This window comes from Pinus tabuliformis, chromosome 3_2 (genome assembly GCF_031772625.1).
Source record: "Pinus tabuliformis cultivar Carrire ecotype Pingquan chromosome 3_2, CPIR1, whole genome shotgun sequence".
Taxonomy (NCBI): domain Eukaryota; kingdom Viridiplantae; phylum Streptophyta; class Pinopsida; order Pinales; family Pinaceae; genus Pinus; species Pinus tabuliformis.
Window position 1 is genome coordinate 43,389,528 of NC_142302.1, and position 26,100 is coordinate 43,415,627.

The 26,100-nt window shown below is 39.5% G+C and overlaps 1 protein-coding gene across 3 annotated transcripts in view; it reads left to right on the forward strand.

Annotated features, from left to right (window-relative positions):
• Positions 1–26,100, forward strand: part of LOC149179727 (protein TONNEAU 1a-like) — a 53,680-nt gene that overhangs the window by 19,502 nt on the left and 8,078 nt on the right. For all 3 annotated transcript variants that reach the window (XM_089415774.1, XM_089415772.1, XM_089415775.1), the window contains exons 3-4: positions 18,530–18,618; positions 18,752–18,877. In XM_089415774.1, the coding sequence (XP_089271900.1) occupies positions 18,530–18,618; positions 18,752–18,877 (215 nt within the window). The remainder of the gene's footprint in view (positions 1–18,529; positions 18,619–18,751; positions 18,878–26,100) is intronic.

Sequence of the window (26,100 nt, forward strand, 5' to 3'; positions counted from 1 at the left end):
CAGAACCCTGTTGTTGTGCCCACTGATGTTACTCAGTTGGCTGAGTATAAAAAGAAGAACAATAAGGGTAAGAGGCTGATTCTAGACGGAATCAAAGACCATTGCATTCCTCATGTGAGAGGAAAGAGCAATGCCCATGAGATGTGGACAGCATTGTCCAATCTCTACCAGAGTACCAATGAGAACCGGAAGATGGTCCTGAAGGAGAAGCTGAAGAACATAAAGATGGGTAATGATAATGCAGCTGGATATCTCACAAAGATTACCAATGTGAGAGATGAGTTGGCAGCGATTGGAGAGGCCATTCCATCCACTGAGTTGGTGCGTATTGCAGTGAATGGCCTCCCCCGTTCATGGTTGAACTTTGCTGATGGGGTTTGTGCACGTGAGACCCTTCCCACATGGGAGAGGTTTTGGGATGATTGCATTCAGACAGAGATCAGGAAAGGACAACTTGGGGCAGCCAAGCCAGTTGAGCAGGATGAGGATGTAGCACTGGTGGCAGGAGGCAAGAAAGGCAAAGGGAAGAAGCAGGCTTCCACAAGCAGTGGTGGGGGCAAAGGCAAAGGTAAAGGTAAACCGGGGAACACACAGAAGGACTATTCCAAGGTGAAGTGTTGGAATTGTCAAAAGATGGGACACTATGCAGTTGTGTGTCCGGAGAAGAAGAAGAAGAAGGGGAAGAACCAGGACGTGGCAGCTTCAGCTGAGATTGAGGACTTTGCAGGTCGTTTTGACCGGGAGTTTGCGTTCACTATGTGTGAGTCCTCTAGTGCAGGATCACCTGCCACACAGGTTCAGAGGGAGCATGCTTTTCCCTCGATTAGCGGAGCATCTACAGGTATTTGGTATGTGGACAGTGGGGCTTCACGTCACATGACAGGAGTCCATGAGTACTTCTCAGAGCTTTCAGAGAGTGGCACTGATATTGAGGTAGTACTCGGTGATGACAGAGTTGTTAGAGCAGTCGGGGTGGGGACAGTGACATTTCAGAGGGAGTCCAAACCTCCCTTGAAGGTGTCAGAGGTTCTTTATGTGCCAGGGATGAGGAAGAACCTCATATCCGTCTCAGCTTTGGAGGACAGAGGATATGACGTACTGTTCAGGGGAGGACAGGTGTTGATATATCCCAGGAACACTCCAGCTGATTCAGCTAGAGTGATAGGTGTACGCCATGCAAAGGTGTACAAGTTTGCATTTCAGCCCCTTTTGGCATTGAGCAGTAGTACCGACAGCAGAGCTAGCAGTTCTGAGCTGTGTGAGATTTGGCACCGCAGGATGGGACATATGTATCATGGAGCCTTGAGGACATTGCGGGAGATCACTACAGGTGTGCCAGATTTCAGTACTGATCACTTTGATACTTGCAGAGGTTGTGCGATGGGCAAATTTGCCAAATCCCCTTTTCCCAGCAGTGACAGCAGAGCGACGGGGATACTTGATTTGATTCATTCCGATGTGAGCGGTTGGATGTCTCATGTTTCCTTGAGTGGGTATGAGTACTATGTTTTATTCATTGATGATCACTCCAGGAGGACCTGGATTTATTTCTTGAAGACTAAGAGTGAGGTCTTCAAGCGGTTTCAGGAGTTCAGAGCTCTTGTGGAGACACAGACAGGCCGAAAGATCAAGTCCTTGAGGTCGGACAATGGAGGAGAGTACACCCTTGGAGAGTTTGTTGACTATTGTGCGGAGGCAGGCATTAGGAGGGAGTTCACTGTTCCTTACAACCCCCAGCAGAACGGGGTTGCTGAGAGGAAGAACAGATCCATCATAGAGGCTGCCAAAGCCATGATACATGATCAGGGGTTACCATTGTTCTTGTGGGCAGAGGCCTGCAACACAGCTGTTTACTTGCAGAACAGGAGTCCGCATCGTGCTTTGGGGCACATGACTCCGGAGGAGGCTTTCTCTGGGAAGAAGCCTGATATTGGTCATCTTCACATCTTTGGATGCATTACATACTCCTATATACCCAAAGAGAAGAGGACCAAACTAGAGCCCACCGCAGAGAAGGGTATCTTTGTGGGCTACAGTGAGACCTCAAAGGCCTTTCGGATTTACATTCCTGCACAGAGGAGAGTTGTTGTCAGACGGGATGTGAAGTTTGAGGAGGACAGGGCCTTTAGGAGGTCACGGGAGTTAGAGTATCTGGATCAGCCAGACCCTCAGCAGCAGTTGAGTCAGTCGCAAGGATCCAGTGGGCAGGGATCAGGAGGATCCGGAGGTACATCTATGAGGATGTCAGGTCCATCAGTGAGCAGTGGCTCGCCGAGCCAGAGGGGTGGTGCTCCGGGCAGCATGTAGAGCAGTTCACAGAGCAGTTCACTAGGGAGTCCACTGATGGACAGTTCACACGGTACCTCAGCTTCTACAGGTTCAGGTGCAGGCAGGAGGACAGCAGACAGACAGTCAGGAGTTCAGGCTACTGATGATGATGAGGAGGAGGAGTTTCATTCTCCGGTGGAAGAAGTGCGCTCAGGGAAGAGGAAGCCCAAGTGGCTTCAGGACACCTTGAGAGATGCCACATCTGTTGCTGAGCCGAAGAGGCCGGTCAGAGAGAGTAGACCACCTGAGAGGTTTTGTAGTTATATGGCGATGGTTATCAGCATCCTTGACTTTGAGCCTTCTAGCTATGAGGAGGCAGCTAGCCAGCAGGTCTGGAGAGAGGCCATGCAGGAGGAGTATTCTTCTATCATGAAGAATGATGTTTGGGAGGTGGTGCCGAGGCCTGAGGGCAAATCCGTGGTTACTTCCAGATGGCTTTACAAGGTAAAGCATGTTGCAGATGGCAGCATTGAGAAATTCAAAGCGAGGTTTGTGGCTAGAGGGTTCTCCCAGGTAGAGGGAGTTGATTATGAGGAGACCTTCGCTCCCGTGGCTCGATATACTTCGATCCGCTCCATTATATCGATAGCAGCAGAGATGGGTTGGAAGATCCACCAGATGGATGTGAAGACCGCATTTCTCAATGGCTTCATACAGGAGGAGGTGTACATTGAGCAGCCACAGGGCTTTGAGGTGCATGGGAAGGAGTCCCATGTGTGCAGATTGAAGAAGGCCCTTTATGGCCTGAAGCAAGCTCCCAGAGCTTGGTACTCCAGGATAGATGCATACTTGCAGGGGATGGGTTTCACAAAGAGTGAGGCAGATCCGAACCTTTACTTTATTGTGATTGGTGAGGAGCCTCTCATTCTGGTGCTGTATGTGGATGACTTGATCATTACAGGTGCAGAGAGACTCATAGAGCACTGCAAGAGAGATCTTGCGGCGGAGTTTGAGATGAAGGACATCGGCTTGATGCATTACTTTTTGGGTTTGGAGGTGTGGCAGGAGGAGGGGCATTTCTTCCTGGGGCAGGGGAAGTATATTGTGGACATCCTTAGCAGATTCCACATGGAGGATTGTAGACCCATGTCGACACCGATGATCACCAACTGGAAGAAGCTTCATGCTTCGGATTCCGAGTTGGTGGATCCCACATTGTACAGGCAGTTGATTGGTTCCTTGATGTATTTGGTCAACACTAGACCAGATATCTGTTTTGCAGTCAACACGATGAGTCAGTTTATGTGTGAGCCTAGGAAGGTTCACTGGGTGGCTGCAAAACACATTTTGCGGTACTTGCAGGGGACAGTGGATTATGGTCTGGACTACAGGCAGGGAGATGGAGTGAGATTGGCAGGATACACTGATTCTGATTGGGCAGGTTGTGCTTCTGATAGGAAGAGCACTTCAGGGTGTTGTTTTGGGTTGGGTTCAGCAGTAGTGTCATGGTTCAGCCGGAAGCAGCAGTCAGTAGCACTGAGTTCAGCGGAAGCAGAGTATATGGCAGCCAGTCTAGCTAGTTGTGAGGCCATCTGGCTTCGCAAGATGTTGTTTGGCTTATTTGGTCAGCCGTTGAGACCTTCAGTGATTAACTGTGATAATCAGAATTGCATTAAACTCACGGAGAATCCAGTATTTCATGACAGGTCAAAGCATATCGGGATCAGATATCATTTCATCAGAGACTATGTTCAGAAGGGAGCTGTGAAGCTTGAGTATATTTCCACTGATGAGCAGGTTGCAGATATCCTTACCAAAGCCTTACCACGGGGCAAGCATGTCTACTTCAGAGACAAGATGGGTGTGGTGAGGAACACCTTCCTCGGTAAGAGGGAGTGTTGAAATTTGGTATCGGAGGACAGGTGGTTCCCTTAGGTTTTGATCTTTGGCCTAGGGAAAAGTGTCCAAAAGAATTTAATTTTTCTCCTAAAGTGACTTTATAATTTTATAAAGTTAAATCTAATTTAAAAGTGACTTTAAGTGATAAAGTTATTAAGTCTAATTTTAAAGTGACTTTTATAAAGTCAATGAAAAATTAGAAAGGAAAAGTGACTTTGGAAATAAATGACTAAGTGGGTCTTTATTAAAGTGGGGTGAATTAAAAAATAGAAAGTGAGATTTAAATGAGCATTTAATTTCAACCATTGATCTAAATCTATTTCAGCCATTGGATTTAGAGATCACCCAAAAGTCACTTGGATCACCCAAAAGTCACTTGGAGTTATATTAAAGGAGGAAAAGGAGGAAAAGGTCATTCATTTCTTTCATGAGCAGATTGGGAGAAGGAGAGCAAGAGAGCAAGAGAGATTTCTGAGCAGGAAGGAGAAGGAGACAGCAGCTTGGCACACATTCCAAGGCAGCAGTTGAGCAGATTTGTACAGCTGATTCAGCGCATAGTGAAAGACAGATTTTTGCACAAAAATCGAGGAGCAGTTTGCTGATTTTTCTGCACACAAAACGGAGGTCGTACAGCATTTATTGCTGTCCTATTTGCTGTAATTTCCAGATTGCTGTGAGGCACGGGAAAGGAGATAAGTTGTAAATTTGCTTGCTGATTTTTTGCTGAATAATTCTCACTGTAAAAAGACAATTTTCAGAAATAAAGAAGAACTCTCAAACTGGTTTTCCCCAAGAGTTGTAGGGGGTTTTTCCAGGGTCAAGTTGACCAAAAATATCAGTGTTTTAATGTGTTTTAATGGCTGTTTTTAATCGCTGATTTTTAATTCTGCAATTTCCAGCGTTCTGAAAAATTTCCAGAATTTGTGTTTTCAGCAATATTTATTTTTTTCAGTCTGTTAAATGTATGGTTATGGGAATGGACATTTAACTACATGGGAGAAATAAGGAGAAACTGAAAACCGGGGTGGGAAAACAGAAATTTTTACATGGTTCTCCTTATGGTGAAAACCTACTGTTTACTATGAATGCCCATTGTTTAGGGTTTCTGTGACTGTTGCTATTTGGATGGGTTTCACCAGTGTATTGTAGTGATAGCATCTGTTCCAGTTTCTGCCTTTAGGGACATTGCACATGGTACTAGAGCTATGCTACGAAGCCATTGCAATGTACAATTGCATGAATTGTTTATCTGCTCATGCTCTCATGTAAATTTTTCTCTAGTTTCCATTAGAGAATAGTAGTTTTCCATGCCTTGATTTCATTTGGTGAATAATAGAGTTGTGGCCAGTGAAGTTTATATGCATTTTCTGTTTGGACCTGTTTGTGGGCTGAGTATTTCATGCATTTGGCATGAGGGAATTATTTGCTCTTGGTCTTAGATTTTTTCTAATTCTCTGTTACACTTTTGAGGAAAACACTATAGAAGAAAATGTTGGAACTTCTACTTTAAGTGTGTTCAAGCAGACAGATTTCTGTTGATACACCGAGTTCAATTTTTAGGGTCAAGGACTATATTAGGGCAATATGTTGCCATCAACAATAGCAACCTTGAACCAACCTTTGTGGATCAAATCAACATTTTGCTGCTTATCGCACAACTTAATTCTCTAATATGACTGCAATTTTAAACTATACGTTTATGCTTAAACACTTTGTCTTGTATTCTGAGGTGGTATTTAAATTGTGCAATTGGGCCTGCCAAAGTTAGTTGACAGCTCCAACATTGAACAGTCACAATCCCAACAGATTTGTCCTAAGTAGATATATTCCTACATGATTTACTTCAGTGTAAGGTGTTACTTCTACAATCTGAAAAATGGCTATTGATTTAATGACTATATGATGAAACTCATATGAAACTTGCACCGAGCACAAATTTTCAGAAACAGTAAATCTTTATCGACTTCCGAACTACAACTAATACAAAGGTGCATAAGTAGGAAAACTTAATGTTGCATTACGGTTATAGGGTTACAACCAGAGTTGCGGGGGTGCACTCCCCCCCCCCTCCAACCCGCGGACCCGGAGCGCGCTCCCGATAAAAAAATTTGCGCTCCCTGCCTAAATCGGGAGCGATATTGGGAGCGTCGCTCCCAGAGCGAAAATTACAATTCGGGAGCGATCGCTCCCGATCGCTCCTGAGCGTTAAATTTTCGCTCCGGGAGCGATTCGAGTGACGCCGGGAGCGTTCCGTAGGGGAAAAAATCGCGGACGCGAAAAAAATTTAAAAAAAAATTATGTTTTAAAATCATTTGGGGGCAAAAAATTTTTCATTATCACTTGAATGAGTTGAGTAGAAGCTGGAGAGCAAGAGCAAAGGAGCGAGGAGAAGCGAGGAGCAAGGAGCAAGCCTGCAAAGAGGTTAGTAACTTAGTAATTTAGTATTTTAAACCTTAGTTAGGTAGTAATTTAGTTTAGTTTAGTTAGTTTAATTTAGTTTAGTTTAGTTTATTAACTTTATTTAGTAAAAAAATCATGAATCTAAATTAAATTAATTAATCTAAATAAATTAAATTAATTTTCTCATTCATATTCCCATTCCCATTCCCATTAAATTTTGCAGATTCAAAAGCCTACAAATATCAAACATCATGGACCTGGCTATATTTCTTGGCATTTTCCTCTTCTTGGTCCCTTTTATGGTTATTATGGTGTGTTGGAGAGTAGGAAACAGAGGGGCCAAAATGAAGAGGTGGATGAAGAAGCTGGAGAAAGTGGATTTGATGAAAAGCCCGGTGAGGAGGAGCTGGAGGAGGGTGAACATGACTTTCAAAAAACTAAACAAGACCAAACCCCATTGTGGAAATATGTTAACAGGCCTGAAGCAGGGAGAGGGGGTGGAACCACTAAATTTCATTGCCCCATTGCAACAATAATTACACAGGTTCATACACCCGTGCCAGAAAACACCTCTGCAGGAAAAGGCCATGGGATGGAGATAAACAAATAGGAGTCAAAACTTGTCCAACGGTGTCAGTGGCGGATAGAGCCAAATACACAAGGGAAGAGGGGGAAGCCCAATACAAATCTAAAAAATCAAGGGGTTTCTTTGAACCAAGCTCACAATCACAAGCACAAAGAACTCCTTCAGCATCCTCCCAAGGCAGTGGATATGGACGCATAGGGTCATCAACTTTAAGGCGTAGAACCATATTAGATTTCCTTGATGAGGGGTGTAGGAATGATGTGGATTCAAAGGTTTACAGGTTCCTCTATGTGGGATACCATTCAATGTTCTTCGCTCACCTTATTGGCACGAAATGGTTTCTGCCATAAATGATGCCCCTAAAGGATACAAGAGCCTTGGGTATGACAAGGCAAGAACCGTTGGATTTGATCATGAAAAAGCAAAAATATCACATTCTTTGAATAGAATGACAAGTTCTTGGACTGACCATGGGGTGTCCATTGTATTTGATGGATGGACAAATGTAAAAGGCAAGCCATTGATAAGTGTTCTTGCTGTGTCTGTTAGTGGTGCCATCTTTCTAACTGCACATGATTACTCAGACAAGTTCAGGACTTCCATCAACATTGCAAAAGCATTACTTGAAACAATTGAACGTATTGGGCCATACAATGTCATCCAAGTCATCACTGATAATGCTCTTAATTGTAAGGCAGCGGGAGCAGTTATTGAGGATAAATACCCCAACATATTTTGGTCTGGATGTATGGTTCACACATTGAACCTTCTGCTGCATGATGTTGTCAAGAACAAAAATGCACAATACAAATGGATTGGTGATTTATACAAGAAAGGCAAACAAATGATAAAATTTATTACAAATCATAGCAATACCCATAGCCTTTTCCGCAGTCACTCGAGATTGGAGTTGTTGAAGATTGCGAAGACTAGATTTGGTAGCTATTACCTCACCTTCAGGCGCCTTTTGAAGGTAAGAGAGTCATTGGCTAGCATGTTATCAAGTCCATGTTGGCAGGTATTAAAGGAAAGGGCTACAAATGCAGCTGACAGGCGAGGTTTTGAACTGGTGGAGGAGGCCGCTCTTGATGGTCAGTTTTGGACAAGTGTGAGGCAAGTATTGGATTTCACCAAGCCCATTTATCACATGGTTCGGTTTGCAGATACAGATAAACCAATGATTGGCGAGGTGTATGAGCAGATGGATACCATGTTGGGGCAAATAAAAGATATTGTTCATAACAGAGATCCTGACTTGTACAAACTGATTCATGATTATGTGTGTGAACGGTGGAATAGACTTAATCTTCCACTACATTGCTTGGCATATATCCTTACGCCAAAATACTACTCTACATCTTGGTTGGGCCAACTTGCACCAGGGGGTGGGATTAGGACCAAACCCCATTTAGATGCAGAGGTAACTAGTGGATATTTGCAAGCATTAGAATAGTTGATACCTGACAGGGAGGAATGTGCAGCTATGCGCCTTGAAATAGGTAAATACCTCGGTGGCACTGGTTTGTTTGGTAACTTCCATGCAATGGAAGACAGAGACAGATTTGATTCTCTCACATGGTGGGAAACATATGATGGCTAGGGACTTTTGCCAAAATTGGCAAAAAAGGTTCTATCATAGGTTGTAAATACTTCTTTTGCAGAGAGGTGTTGGAGCACCTACAGCTTCATACATAATGTGAAAAGAAACAGACTCAATGAAAACCGAGCAGAAAGCTTGGTTTATGTGCACTACTACTTGAGGTTGTTGAGTCATTATTGTGATCGGGCTTATGAGGATCCCACATATAAAATTTGGGACAATCACCTAGAGGATGACAATTTGGAGGATGGCACTATACATCTTGAAGAACTGGAAGAGGAACTTATAAGGGATGAAGATGAAGCAGCTGCAGCAGCCATGCCACCTCCACCATCTAGTAGCAGTGCTCGAGTTCCGAGTCTTGTTCTTTTGCTGTCGCCACCTCCATCTACACCCTCACGTGGAGGGCATGTGCCTTCTAGTTCTGGTCGTCGGTCTGTGCGGGAGACTCCTAGAAGACCACCACGACCTACTTATACTCCTGGAGACTCTCGTGGCAAGGGCCACATGTAGATTTATAGTTTACTTGTCTTTTCTAGTTTCTATTAGTTTTCATAACTGTTGAGTCTTGAGTCCTTGACTCTTGACTCTTGACTCTTTCATATCATAATGATATTTTTTGTAAACAATATATGACTGTGACAATGAAAATATGAAGTTTGAAGTTGGCAATTATAACTCATTGGTAATGATTGTGAATTATGAATATGATGCTTCGTGAAAGACTAAAGTTGTTTCATTTCATTTCATTATTCATGTTTCATTTTATAACATTTCATTTCATGTTAATAGTTAGAAGTTAGGACTTAGAAATATCTAAGATATTATTTCTTGTAATGGTTAAACTTAGCTTACAAGTACAACTTTGGTGATCAATGATAATAAATGTTATATATTGAATTTTCAATTTTGAAAGCTTGAAGTTGAAACTTTAAGATTGAATTTGATGAATCATGATTCACGAGACTCAATATATTGCAGTTGTAATATGTATTTTACTAACTTGTGGACATGGTTGATGAAGATTATAACTTCTAGAATCTAGATGATTGATGTGATATGGTTCAATGATCAATCTATGTTTTTTTTTTTTTTATGTTTTTAATATCTAATTCATCATTCTACATGTTTTTGTTGACATATATGTATCAAAAATTAAAAAATATAAAAAATACATATATTTTAAAAAATTGCTCGGGGATTTGCTCCAAAACCGGAAGCTTCTGAAAATGCTGCTCCCGCTCCCACTCCCAAGTAACATTGGTTACAACAAATTTTGTTAGTGATGCCACTTAGAGGAGCCAGAGGTGGTGGAGCACATCATTTTTTGATGTCCCATCTAACTTTGGATTCAGGAAGCTCCCTCTCCACCTTTTTCAGCTACCCTGATCAGAGATGCCATGCTCACTTTGTGAGGGAAGTGATTCAAACAAAGATCTCAATCTCTACATGTCCCTTCCCAGATGGATGCCTTCAGGAAGTTCACTTCATAATTTCATACCTGTTGCTTGTCCCATTTGATTTGGGCAACAAGCAGCACAGAGAGATCCATGATACTTCAAATTCCAGATCGATGCTCCCTTGGGTTGCCCCCTTGATGCCCCTTAGAAGTAGACCGACTTCCTGGAGACCCATGAGGAACTGTTGTTTCAGGATACAGGTTGCGCAGCATGACACCAGCAGACAAATCAACTCTAGGTGGCCTCTGAGTTGGGCTACCCCTGTCCGGCACACTACTCAGTTTCATTCTAGCAGCCAGGCTTCCATTCAGAGTTTCTTCTCCACAGCCTTGGATGTTAGGAGAGCTGTGATTCTTCACTCCTGTGCTTCCCCCAAGATCATGCAGCCAAGTCCTTTCACCCCTGCCCACTCCCTGGAGGATGTTATCCACATGTGCATTGGCCCTTTCATAGTTATTGGTGAACCTGACGAGGAGCCTGTTTTTGGCCCCCTCACTTATGCTTGGCAGCTAGTTCTAGCTCTAGGACGCTTTGACATCCTCTTTTCCATTCAGCACCTAAACTCACCTGCTTCTAGCATCTTTCTTGCAGACACATTATTTTATATCTTCTGTTAGTCAGACATTTGCTTTTAGTTAGGCACTTGGTTCTTTATGTTTTCCCTGCTTTCAATATTATTCTAGGAGTTACTTCCACACTCCCATTTTGTACCTACACTCAATGTATTCTTTTAGTGCCATTGACATTTTTTTGTGGTCATTTGGTGGACATCAATGAAATTATCTAATGTTATCTTCTCAAGGGTTTTGACATTTGTAAACACGTCTGCTATCTGATCTGCACTTATTCTTACATAACAGCCACTTAATTTTCTCTTCTTCTTGCAGCTGTCTCAGGTAATGCAAATTAACTTATATATGTTTAGTCCCTAATCAGTTGAATTGTACCCTGATTGTCACGGAACAGAGCTGTTGGAGAATTCTATCTCATCACACCAATGTCTGTTTAAATTCTTTTCAGTCACATTACTTTGCATGTCACAGTCAATGCGCTCATGTATTTTGCTTCAGTGGAAGACAACACAAAAATCTGCTGCTTCTTACTGTGCCAGGAGATCCCTGCGGTTCTTAACTAAAATGTGTAACTAGATGTTGACCTTATATGTTCTGCATACCTAACCCAGTCAGAATAATTTTAGCTCGAAATCCTTACTTTTCAGGTTCATCTAATGACTCTGCATCTGCAATGTATCTCAACACTATTACATTAGGACGAGAGATCGTCAGATATGTGCAAGTATGTAGTTGATATCTTGAGGAGGTTCAGGATGGAGGATTGCAGGCCTGTCTACATTGATGATCACTAGTTTGAAGAAGCTAAGTGCTTTGAAAGGCGAGTTGGTGGATCCCACACTGTACAGGTAGCTGATAGGTTCCTTCATGTATCTAGTCAACACTAGACCAGATATATGTTTTGTTGTGAACACACTCGACCAATTCATGGCGGAGCTGAGACAGGTTCATTGGGTGGCAGCGATAGACTTTGGATTGAGATATGTCAGAGTTGGAGGAGTGGAGTTGCAAGGGTACACATATTCTGATTGGGTAGGGAGTCCTGTGCACAGAAAATCTACGCCTGAATGTTGCTTCAGCTTGGGATTAGCCATGATCGTGTGGTACAGTAGGAAGTAACAGTCAGTGGCACTTAGTTCAGCAGAGGCATAGTACATGGCAACGAGTATGGTGAGCTGTGAGGCAGTGTGGCTTTGCAAGATGCTTGCAGGATTATTTGATCTTGAGATGGGGCCAACGGTGATTCACTTTGATAATCAGAGTTCCATTAAGCTCTCTGAGAATCCCGTGTTTCATAATTTGTCCAAGCACATCAAGATCATATATCATTTCATTAGAGATAGGGTCCAAAGAGATTCTTTGAGATTACAATACATTTCCTTAGAGGAACATGTTGCAGATATTCTCACGAAGCCTCTAGTGAAAAGGAAGTTTGTGAACTACTGAGATAAGCTGGGGGTAATTTATTGCCTCTTTAGGTGCTTGCTTGATGGAGTAAGTGATTTATGTCTTCTTTCCTAATTCTAACATAGGAAAAGTACAATAATTAAAGTCAAATAATTATTGTGGACTATTAAGTCAATTTCTAAGGATAAATAATGAAATTATTTAAGTGACACAGAAATGATCTCAATCGTTGATCTCCTAGATCTTCTAGAAGGGAGATTAGGATTAGGGATTTGGGCTTGATGAAGATTGTAAAATAAGCCTAAGGGAGAGGTGAGTACACACAAGGAGAGAAAATGATTGTTCTTTAGAGCAAGAGGCTTAGCTAGACTGTAGCGTAGAGGAGGAAGAGTGCAGGTTGATTCAAGAGCGTTTTTAGGAGGCTGAATTGCCAGAGATAGGTGTTTATCCGCTGTAATGTGTGATTGATCTCTCTTTGATTTTATTTCTGTTGCATATGTATTTTCTATATGTTAAAATACTAGTGATTTTATTTTCAACAATTCAAAATTTATTTGGTTAACAAAACAAATTATTGGGAATAAATAAATGTTGCGAGAAAATAAATTTGAGTTGGTATTAGAAGATTTAACTTTCAAGAATTCGCTCTTCACATCCATGTGGTGAATGGTCCAACCAAAATGTGTCACGAATGCTAACACAATCATAAAACCAGTCATCTTTACAAGAGGTGCAAAAATCTCTTCATATTCTATGCTGTCCTGTGCATAGCCTTTGCTACAAACCTTATTTTATGCTTATCAATAGCTACATCAAATTTGTGCATAATATTGTACATCCTCAAGACCATTTCCTTTCCTACTTTCCAAAAGTTGTACTGGCTCTAATTGCTGATTCTCCTGATCGGAATTCACTTCATCTCTCATAGCTTGCTGCTACTTAGGTTCATCTGCTGCTTTGTCATAGGTTCTTCCTAGCTAAGACAGTTTTTGTTTGACAACAGGTTGCTTGAGGTTTGATGCCACTGGCTCACTTCCATGTGCTGTTGCGAGTTCTAACCAGAGTTTTATAATATCCTTTGTTGCAATCCTAAAGCAATTCCAATCGGAATTCAATGGTTGATCTCTGCACATCCTCTCCATACCGCCAACTGGACCAATTCTAACCCTCAGGCCTCATCTTTGCTCTGTGGCACTAATATTTGCTGCACTAGGGGACTAGTGATTCCATACCTGTGAGTTCAATGTCTCCAGAGTTACCTTTATTTAAACTTTTTTATATTGTCTATATATTATTTTGTATACTTTATATTACATATTAAAAGTTAATTGTAGAGAATATCAGTTATAAGTTATATAGTTCAGTGAAACAACACTGCGATCACACGCGATTAATCGTGAGTCCAACTCGAATTGGCCTGCAAACAAGCAGAGTAAAATTTGGGCGAGTCAAACTCGCGTTGACTGAGTTTGACTTGTGGTCAAAGCGAGTTTGATTTGCGACTTGGAGATTAAATACAGTTCCTGCGATTTTTATACTTGGATTGATGGGCAATCATATTTGGATTTTTAGGTTAAAAGTTCGCGTGTGTTTTTGTTTGTGGTTTCACTTGTTCTTGTCGCCTATTGTGCTTGGAGTCTGCACACTTGTATCCAATGCCGGATGATTTGGAACCCAGGGAAGTCTTGCACAGTAGAATAGACCCCAAGAAGGATACACGCTATACGGGGCAAGATTGAGCCGCTCTATACCTCTATAGGGAATAGGATCACCAGGTAGGATGATGACTTTATGATTGTCGCTATCGATCTTACTCCCGCCACACACACTATTACTCCCATAGCAGTGGTGCTAACTCTTGCCGAGGTCGCTCTCTTTCATACTACCATAGTACTTCTTATTATAGCTGCTAATGCTTTTACTTGGGCTGATGGCTTTCGGATTATGGAGGATGTTGGGCAAATTCTTGCTTATGGGATTTGGATTATTGACACTTATGTATGGATTATGCCTGCTGCCGCTCCTATTCTAATAATTGGTGCTTTTGATGCAATCGAATAATTATAGGTAATTCACTTTGATGAGCTGTAGTGGTCTCATCTCAGAGTTGCAGGTTTGAATCCGACTTGCTCCAACCTTGTGGCACTAAAAGCTGTGAGATGCATCATAATATAGAGGATAACCCCATAGCTTAGAGATGCATTATACGTATTCCCTTTCAAGATTTAGTTGATTGGGCCAAGAATCGATAGATAATTGAATGGCTAATTGATGACTGAATGCTTGTGTAAGCTCTTGGTGTGAAGATGATACCAAGCGCTTGGAACTGGTGACCACTCTTTAGGAAAGATCCAGATGCATTGGGAAACTATTCAGGACTCAGTACTTTGGATCATGTTTGGATTCATAACTTATATGAGATACTTATTCATTCATGATATTTTGGACATCTATTGATATTATGCATTGTTTGGACATGGCTTTATTGAATATCAATGATTTTGTTTTTGTTTTTTGTTTTTTAATTCAATACATGCCTATATAGTATATCATTTATTGAATTCACCATTTTTTTCCAATTGTTTTCCGTTCTGATTAAAACTCTTTGCTCTTTATTGCCGTTCCGAGTCTGGTAACATTGATATAGTTAATAATAGATATGAATAATATGTATTTCTAATATCTATATAGTTAATAATCGATATTTATAATATATATTTCTATATAGTTATAAATTAATCCCTGAGATCATGGCAAAGCTAGACACCAAATTGGTGTATGAAGGTGTACATACTGTTGCTCTCAGGCACTAGAGCAGGGAAGGCACATACTGTCTTCTATCCATCAGTGTCTTCAGGTTCATATATCCCAGAATCTTCAGGAATTTCTGGTACAGTTTAGGTTTATTTTCAACTTACCTTGATGTTTGTCTTCATCTTCTAGTGCTTCTTCTTCTGAAAAGTGTTCACTTTCATAATCTTCCATTTCCAATTAAATTTGCCTCTTCTCTGTCTTTGAGGTCTGTTTAGGTTTTGTTGTGAACTTATTATCGAACTTCACATTTCTTATTATCTCTAGCTTGCACTCTTCTATGTCTCAAAGTCTAAATGCTTGTTTACGCTTTATACCCCACATCATATCCAAGTAAAAATACACGTGTGACCTCTCATATAGCTTTTGTCATCTCTGCTATGGAACATGAGCAAAGTTTGTGTTTCCAAACATGCACAGATGCTTCACTGTAGGTTTTGTGCCATTCCACTCATTTTCAGTAGTTTTGTTCTGAACTCATTTGGTTGGTATCTTGTTGATCAGGTGAACATGATTTGCTACTACTGCCCAAAATTCATCAGAAATCCTCTTGTGCTTCAACCTACTGTGGGCGTGTCCTGTCTAACCCAGTTCTTGCTACCTTCAACACCATGCTTTCAGTAGTTTTCAGATGCTAAGGATTTATACCCTCCTTGCAGTCGAACCTTAATGTATTCAGCTTTTTCTTAGATTTTTGCTTCTGCTTTGAACCCCAAGGAATAAATAAAAGCATTGGATTTTTTTAACGAGCATAGATATACGTCTAAGTTGTGATAGTGTCACAATGCTTAGATGGGAGTTCCTTTTTTTTCCTTTTTTAGCATAACCATAAATAGTTATTAATGGATGCTCACAGTAATAGTTTTTTTTTTCCCTTCTGTGTGGTTTATGGACCCCGGAGATTGGTAGCTGCTACGTCCACAGAATTTTTGTACCAGGCAGATCGACCCCAAGGGCTCAACCACGGAGCCCGACCTCTCAATAGCAAAGGTCCTTTAACGATGGGGACTCAACCAATTGAGCTAACCCTTGGGGCTATGCTCACATTAATAGCTAGTGTTATGCATGCTCACAATGATGGTTGTTGTTATGCATGCTTATATTAATCTCCATCACCCTTCTGAGATCCTTGTAAGTTCAGTATTTAGTGTTTAGTAACTCCAAGTCATAAATGTCATATATTGAGGATTGCAACTCCTTTTCTTCAATACCTATAGTATGTAAATTGGCTATAAAAAAGGTTCTCAGGCACTAGAGCAGGGCCTTCCATAAAATGTGCTATTGCAGGCAGGCTGGAAGAAGACTATTTGAGCCAAGAGTGGTGTGCATATGACATTGGATTTGTTTGAGTTGGTGTCCATACCTTCTCAGGAGTTTCTGTTTTTATTTTTTATGGCCATAACTGGTAGATTTTATATTCAGTAAAAGCTGCAGCTAAGATTGTAGCAAGGTTACATCATAATTTCTTAAAAAAACAAATTCCACAAACCAGTATATAGTTATACAACATAAACAACTTCAGATACAACATTTTCCAAAAATATACCTAATAGTGTAGCTTATGTTTAAAGGCCTAAAATTGGACTACTTTATCAAACATATATACTTAATAGAAGGCATGTTGGCTGGTGCTTTCATCCATTGCTTCCCTGGCTGAATTGAACATCTATTTGATTGATTCCACATTCTTCGGGAGCTGGTGAACTGTGTTATCTTCTATAAGTTTTCCACAGTTTGAATGAACATATTGCACTTGGTTGGAATTTTCAGGCTGCTCACCTTTTGACAGGTTGACTACCATGTTTGAAAGCATGCTATGATCTGCCTCCAATGTATTGAGTTGACGCTTCTGTTGCAGAAGGGTTCCCATAATAACTTCAATCTGGGAAGTTATATTGTTGTCCTGTTTCTGAATTTTATCTTTGACCATGTGAATCAAATTGTGGTTTCCTTCTTTTGCATCGTCATGTCTCAAAGTGTGCTTGATCTCCTGAAGTTTCCTATAATCCACCTGAAAAGAGCAAGAGTCCCAAGTTGCAAAGCAGGGTATGCCAAGCAGAGTATATTGAACTGCTAGGCTTGAATAGAGAAGGCAGATTGCTCAGAAGCGAAGGTAAAAGGAGAAATTGAAAACACAGGAAACAGAGCTGAAATCAAAATTAGATGGAGTAGTTGAAATCAGTGTTGAAAATATTGGTATTTGTAAAATATCGGCGAGGGTCCAGAAAACATCTTATCGGCGAAAATATTGGCAAAATATCGGCAAGCATATAAAATGCATAATATATTCATTTTTTAGATTTTTAAACATATAAAGCAATAACAACATGAAATAAACACATTGGCACATAAACATGAAGAAAGCACTGATATATATGATGTAAAATAAAAATGATACATCAGATGTGATACCAAATCCTGTTGATCTCTGATAATTGTCCAATCTGGGGTTGTTTGTGATATTAGCTTGCTTGGAGATTGAGGCTTGTAACATGTGCAAATGCATTGGGTGAAATGGCCGCACCATCCCCCCTCTTAAATGCTCATTGCAGAGTGGCAGTGGGATGGCAGGCCTTCCCCTCCCCCCTCTGCTGGCTCATTTTCACACTCCCCTGTCGGGGTAATTTTAGTTTAAACTTTAATTTATACATAAAATTTTATATATTTATCTGTCTAAAGTTTAAACTATAAGTTAACATTTATCTGTCTAAACTATAGTTAAGTTAAAACTTAACATATATAAAAAAAATTGAAACTGAAATGAATATCATAAAGTTTAAACTAAAGTAAATATATAATTTTTCTTAACCATTTTTCAAATTCCCATTCGATTCCTAACAGCAATTGTTCCCCATTCATGTCATCAATTCATGCCATCTGTGATCTCTCCCCCATTCGAGCTGCCTGCAATCTCTCCTGCTTTGTGTCGTCTCCAATTGATCCCCACAACAATCCAATGTCGACTTTAAGCAGTGGGTGAATGTTAGGGTTGAGTGAATTTATTGCTACAGAGTGGCTCAGCGGATGATTGACAGGGTCAAGTTGTATTGCTGCACAAGATCCTCAGTGGGAGAATGGTCGTGCAGGAAATTCCTATGTTTTTTTTCGATCAACAATCTTGATATGTTTCATGGATCTGTTTTTGGAGCAGATGTTAGATGGATCTAGGGGTATCTGGATCCAATTCAGGGATCCGCAGATCCATTTCCATAGGCTGATGGATCTGGTAATGTAGATATTGCCTTAAGGTTGGTAGTTTCTGGCTGTTAAAAAGATGTGTTAGATTTGTGTGGAAGCCAGCAAGTATACTTTTCCGTTTTGACCAATTCATGGCTACATTTAAATTCTTTTCAGAGAAAGAGTCTATAAATGTTTTGCGTTCTTTAGGATACAAGTACGTGCTTATCAAATGCTTGTTTTTCATTCCTTAAATAACTCTCTGAAATGTAGTGAAAGATGGCCATCTTTGAAGAATACGTTTTGCACTGCAAATTGTTTAATCTGATTGTTTTGTGTTTGTTTACAGGCAAACTTTTGACTGCACTGATCTGTGAATACTTGGAATGGGCACAATTGGGACATACTTTGAAAGTGTATTTACCAGAGTGTAATTTGGTAATTAAGATATAAACATAAATCAAGTCTTGTTTGTACTTGTTTTTATACTAGTGGGATCACTTATGTGCCTGGTTTAGCATGCAAATTATCATTCGCCATTTCGATAATATAAATTTCTTGTGTTTTGCAGCCTAGGGGCTTTTGGAAATCTGAGTTAAAGGAAAAATTTGGACTAAAGTTTGAGGCTGATTCTAACAAGGATGCACAAAATGGTCCCTTGCTGATGGAAATTCTGGAAACCTATTTGAAGTTGGAGGTATTTTGTGTGAATAGCTTTCTAACATACCGTTTTCTGGAAACCTATTCATGCTTTTAATTACAGCAAAAATTGTATCCATGAATATACTAGAGTTGTAGTAAGTGCACTTAATTGTTGTTATTTTAGGGTTTATTTCTGTGCTACTATGTATTCTGCATTATTGAGCCTTAAGAACTGTTTAGAGATGAAGTAAAACTTTTGAAAATATTTTACTTCCAAATTTTATGAATATAACTTAGTGGATATCTTCATAGTTGTTTGCAACATGCTTCCACTAAAATCTAATTGGTAATCTCATTCTAGACTTTATTTTTTTCCATGTAATTCATTTCCCGGGGAAACCCAGTGAGCTTTCCCTTGTTCAGAGGATGCCACCTAGGGTAAATTGGATTCTTGGGGTTTAAGGCCAGGTTAACATACCAACAACAATTGGCTCACGAAGAGAACATGTCACATCGTGGGTTTTGAAACCAAACGGGGGAGGAAATACCCTTTCATCTCAATCACTTGTGACTTAAGCTACAATCGACATAATACTGAGTTATACTTTAAGTCTATTTTGCTCTTTATTGACTTATGTGTGTGATTGTCAAATTGTTTACTATGCCACAATGATGTAATTTACCTTATGACTTCACTGAGTTAAGTGACTTGGACATGATTTTAAAGATATTATTAGGAAGTTGATGTCTAAAAGTCCTAATTAGTCGGATGAATGCTTGTGTGCCCATATGTCATGTATGTGGGCCAGTGTAGCATGACTCTTATAAGACTTGCAAGTACCCGCAGGTCTTGATGGGTTTTATAGTGAGATGGGTCACTTACATAGAACCTGTGGTTTCTACCTATATCTTCCAAAACCCGCATAAAACTGGGCTATCCGCATTGAACCCATGAAGAACCGTATATGACCCGCATATTACTTGCATAAGCCCCATGGAGACCCTCAAAATGCGTTTTTTTTTTGGAGATTGTGTGGAGGGAAAGGGAAATTGGAGGGAAAATTTTGCCGAGTCTTATACAAGTCATTCTTGAATCTTATACGGGTCGCTGAGTCAATAGCCAAACAAGTCTTATACGAGTACGAGTCATGCAACATTGATGTGGGCCTAAGAGGATAAAGAGGCTCCTCATTTTGAATTAAATTATCGTCAAAGTTTGGTGGTAATGTCGTTGGATACAACACGTCACACCTACATTGCTGTTGAATTTATTAAATTTTGTTTACACATTCTTTGTTTCTTTGGTTTTGTTATTACTCGAAATTTGCAATTTCTACATTCTAGCACCTTGGTCAGGTTTGAAGTTTGACTAGGGAGGATCTTAATCTATTTGGTTACAATAGCTAAACCAAGACAAAGCATGTGAAGATGTGTGATTATTCAACTGATTGACTCTTGGATATTACAATTTATAATAGCCAATATTTTGTGCACATCACTTTGAGGATATGCGTTTAATCGATTGGTGACTCTTGGATATTACAATCACTCAATTGCAATAGCCAAGATCGTATGCATTTCACTTTGAGCTGGTTAGGAAACATTGGAGGTGGTTGTAGAACAAATGTTAAGTGCACATGATGCACACATACAATATGCAAATGCTAAGGTTTTTGAGGATGCAAATGTGGAAGTAACCAAGCGTGAATTTGTTACTTAGTTAATTGAGTGCCATAACATAACAATGTTGGACATGCAAACATAATAAAACAATAAAGGAAAACAATCATCCAATTACAAACATTGTAGCTTGGAAACACCTTGGTAATTGATTAGCAAGGATAAATTGCATAGTCTAGCAGTCAACTCTCACCCAATTTTCTTGTAACAAGGATTATTTGTTTAGAGATGTAGATTTTGGTGCCTTTGAGCATAAAACAATGCACTAAATATTAAGTATAATTAATGCTCGCTAATGGAGCACTTAAAAGTCATCTTAGATGTGGTTGCATAAAGTCATAGTGGTAGGTGTGTGTTAGAATTTGCATCCATGTTGGCCAAGAAATTCATTTCACATGCATTTTAGATTTGGGGTGGAGCTAACATCAATGTGGTTATGCTTTTGTGAGATGGCATAATTTCAAGGTGATGATATGCTAGATGATTCAAACTCTTTTATTAGTAATTAGCATTTACTTTTTTATTCCAGGTATCATATGCTAGGGGGAACCTCTTTGGCACTTCACTTTATTCCAATGATGCTACTGAGGATACATAGTATGTTGTTTAGGGTACAAGGCTACGTCAACTCATGAATCATCTATAGCTCATCGACACCATGGGTGATATTGTAGGTTGATTCTTGAAGTAATGGTGCACAGTAACTTCTTGTTAGTGTAATATAAAAAATGGTCATTTATTAGTAATTAACATTGTTTTTTTTAGGTAATATATCTTGGGGGAAACCTCTAGGGCACTTCTCTTCATTCAGAGTATGATACCCAAGGTAAACCCTATATTGTTTAGGGCAAAAAGACATGTCAACAACTCATGAATAGATGATATATAGCTCATCAACTCTTGACTAACTAAGAGCAAACAAGTCAGTAAGTGGAATATGGTACTAAGTGGGGAGAACAACAACTTATTCCTCACAACTAGTCGAGCTACACCCAATTGACAATTAGTATTCACTTTACGTAAATACATAGAACATTAAGTGCTTTAGAGATAAGGATGAATAAATAGGAAGAGGTTATGTATCATCTTTCTCATCTTTATTTGTTTATATGTAAGAAGACATCGTATGATATAATGAATGATTGCTCTTTGGTTCCATTCTCAAGAGGTTGGTGTATTGGTTGTTCAACTTATGTATAATTCAATGTGGTATCAAAGTCATGCAAACAACATTGATGGTATATCTACTTGATGTGCTAATTGCACTCAATCGTATTCAAGAATCTTTGCTTATCACTATTTGGTGCTTTTGAGGTGGAGTAGACTAGAGAAAAACCAATGTTGGGTAGCTAGTTTGTTTGGAATTTCTTTAATTTCTAGAAGCTAGAATCAAAGACCATGAGTTGTGTAGGATGAAGTTGATGGCTAAATTGTTGTTGACTTAAACCATGAATCCAAAATTGAAGATTGGAATTGATGTTGCGGAGTATTAGCTTTGCAACCAAAATTTTTGAGCTCACTCTAGCTAGGGAAAGATGAGAGGTGGCAGAGTTGGAGATGGAGAAATGGGTGGGGTATGAGGCGTGGTGTTGAATTGTGATAAACATTTGAGTAGCTTTGCACTCTTGTAGTAATTGATAATTTACCAATTGTTTAAAGCCTTGAACTTCTTCTTGAAGTTGATAACAAATCGTGGAGCGCTTGGAGAGCAACTTGATGATTTCCATGGGGTTGTTTCTGGGCAAAATAGTTGTAGCAATCCCCAAGACAATTTTGTTTGATCATGTTAAAGCTTTTTTGTTCATGTAGTTTTATTAAGATAAAGATAAAGATAACTTTATTAATGGCCCACAAATGAACACAAAAGTAGGTCAATGTGACTGAAGAAGAGTACAATCAATATGAGTCCAATGTGAGAGTGCAAGTGTACGTCCTAGAAAATGCAGAAAATAACATAAATAAAGAAATAAACAAGTTGCAACATTGCCATTACACACATATAGAAGACTGTGGTGTGATACAAAATAATCAATAACCCGCCAAGAAAGAATTGAGTGAGAGAGGAAGATTCGGCGATGGAGCTAGAGATGTCAAGGGCTCCCGTGTTTGATGGAAGATGGCGAGGGAGGAAAATTGGGCGCTGGATCATTGTCAAAGTCTCCTAGAACAAGCAGTGGATTTGACCATATGATTCCAGGGGAGATGTTGGGGCAAGGGATACTCCTAGCATCTGAGGTCAAAAGGAAAAAAACTTTGAATAGATCTCTGGTTGCTCCAATGGAATTAGGAGGTAATTGAACGAGCTAAGGGCGCCTTGCTCTGGAACTGTTTATAGCTGGTCTCTTTGGTGCTCTGAGGACATGTGAATTGATGTATGGTTCAAAACTTCAACATCATTGAATTGGTCTAGATGGTATCCATCGATATCCCCGATGGGAAGAAGAGTACAATCAATATGAGTCCAATGTGGGAGTGTAAGTGTACGTCCTAGAAAATGCAAAAAATAATATAAATAAAGAAATAAACAAGTTGCAATGTTGCCATTACACACATATAGAAGACTGTGGTGTGATACAAAATAATCAATAACCCGCCAAGAAAGAATTGAGTGAGAGAGGAAGATCCGGCGATGGAGCTAGAGATGTCAAGGGCTCTCGTGTCTGATGGAAGATGGCGAGGGAGGAAAATTGGGCGCTGGCTCATTGTCAAAGTCTCCTAGAACAAGCAGTGGGTTTGACCATATGATTCCAGGGGAGATGTTGGGGCGAGGGATACTCCTAGCATCTGAGGTCAAAAGGAAAAAAACTTTGAATAGATCTCTGGTTGCTCCTATGGAATTAGGAGGTAATCGAACGAGCTAAGGGCGCCTTGCTCTGGAATTGTTTATAGCTGGTCCCTTTGGTGCTCTGAGGACATGTGAATTGATGTATGGTTCAACATCATTGAATTGGTCTAGATGGTATCCATCGATATCCCCGATGGGAAGGTTGAGAAGGGACGTGATTTCTTGCCCGCGTATTGTTTGGTGCACCTTGAAATTCTTCATGTTGCTTATGGTTTTGATCTGACAGATACACATGCAAGTATGAGGTGATCGTCCTAGTCATCCCAAGGAGGGGGATGGTCTGTAAAACCAAGATCTGTGGTTGAAAAATTCCCTGAAGAAAAAGACCAAGCATTGTTGGTATTGGTACTTGAAGATGGTAAAGAGGGAGCCTTTCAAATCTTGATATAGGCAGTGATAACATCGTTTGATCACATAGTATGGGGGACCTAAAAATGAGGTGCATCTCTATCTCTGGCTCCTGTAGGTGGCACATTTGGCAAATCCTATTCGACAATGGTATATGGTGGTTTGTCTTATTTCAAAAGATTCATTAAGAAGTTTATCAAAATTAGTGATCAAAGCTAGCTACAAAATTACCAACCTTGGTGTAGTTGACAAAATATTAATAGAAATGACGGTTTTGCACCACTAAATGTCAAGCTCTAAGATGAGGACTTAGTGTAGACACATGTGAGAATGCTATAAAGCATCAAAGATTTGGTGCTAATCATTGTTATCAGTTTAGGTTGGAATCTAGACCTTGAACCTTTGCCAATCCACCCCAAAGCCACCAAACCTTTATTGAAAGAAGATAATAAAAATCTAAAAAAGGAGACTTAAAAGTGAGAATACCTATTCTAGGGCCCTATAGATCCTACATGTTATATTCCTTCCGTGCATATACAAAAATCTGTGTTTTGAATTATCTATGCATGTTAATATATCATTTTGTGATTATTTGAATTTTTGATTAATATGCGTTATCTTAATATTAATTCTATATGTTCCACATTCTTGAACCTTTTGAATTGTCTCACCTTCAAACGTACAAAAAACCTTGATCTTGTTAATTATGATGCGAACAAGCTCATGCATAATTGTCAATTCTTGGCAGTGTCTTGTAACTGGTTCCTTTTGACGTATGTGTTAATAGAGCTAAAATATTCATTGTCTATTCTCTATTCTCTATTGTCATTCTAAGACTTCAAACTCAACTTATACAAGACTTTGTATGCTTTGAAAACTAATTGCCTAAGTTTTCTCTTAGTCTCTAATATGAACAAAAGTTCATTATCACACAAAATATATTCAAAATATCTAGAATATGGGAATATCCCTCATAGGATAAATGATATTTATATATAATATTTTTGAGTACAAAGTGATATGGTAATACAATGATGGGTCCCATATAAATATTAGGCGGGAGTTCCCTTTCATAAGGAGTCATCTAGTACAAAGTGATATGGTAATACAATGACAGAGCCCATATAAATATTAGGTGGGAGTGCCTTTTTGTAAGGAGTCATGTCTTTTGAGACATGCCCTTTCATAATTATTAATTGTTATTATTTATTATTTGTATTATTCCATATTCATATTTATAACATTACCTTCCCCTTTATAAATGTTTTGTCTTCAAAGAATATGGATGGAAGGCTTGATATTTTTTTCTTTGTCTTGTCATGTCTTCACACATTTCCCAATTCTTGGAGATGTCATCTTTGATGGGACAAGATGACATGATCTTTTGAGTGATGAACAAAAATGTCTAGCGGAAAAATGATCCAACCATCCTTGTTCAGTCTTCCGTGGAACATTACACTTATAGGCTTCCCACGATGAGTTGTTATCATGAGGCTTAATAATATTGATATCAATATTCTTTAGAATATATGTTCCTTCTTATTGATGTTAATAACTCGACTCATTAATGCACTTGCTCTTGTGATTAGGATATTGATAAGGAGTCTTAATAATATTTTGTTGCTTTGCTTATGGAGTTTCATTTTCTATATGCATTGATGTTGCATCATCAATTTTTGAGCATTTATTGGTAAGTACACTTGGAATTTCTATTGTTTTTACAACATTTGAGTATGTTGTAAGGTTCATGAGGAGGAGGATCTATAGGATCCATAGGTTCATCAACATCAGGAATCGTTTCATCCTCTTTTTCACCCTGATCTCCAGTGTCAACTTATTTGTCTTTCCTTAGGATATGAAGGTTGTTGATCTTCCCGGGGGCCATATCTTTGTCAAATATGACATCATGACTTATCTCAACTTCCTTTTGACAAGCCACATAAATTCTATATCCTTGGGAATTTTCACTATAGCCCACAAAGATTCCTTTCTTCCCATATGCACCCAATTTGCTTCTTTTCTCTTTCGACACATGAAAATATACGAGACTTCCAAAAATTCTAAAATGAGAGGCATCAGGTTCTTACCATTGAACATTTCTTCGGGAGTCTTGGAGTCCAATGCTTGATGAGGGCATCGGTTTTGAACATACACGACAATATTTGCAGCTTCAACCCATAAAAACTTTGGAAGGGCTTGATCATGAAGCATGGCACAAACAAATTCTACAATAGAGCGATTCTTCTTTTCAACCACACTATTCTGCTTGGGGGTGTATGGTGTTGTAGTCTCCCTCTTAATGCCACCTTCTCTGCAATAATCTTGAAATTCATTGGATTCGTACTCTGTCCCATTATCAGTCCTCAATATCTTGATTTTCTTCTCGTTTTCGATCAAGGCTTTGA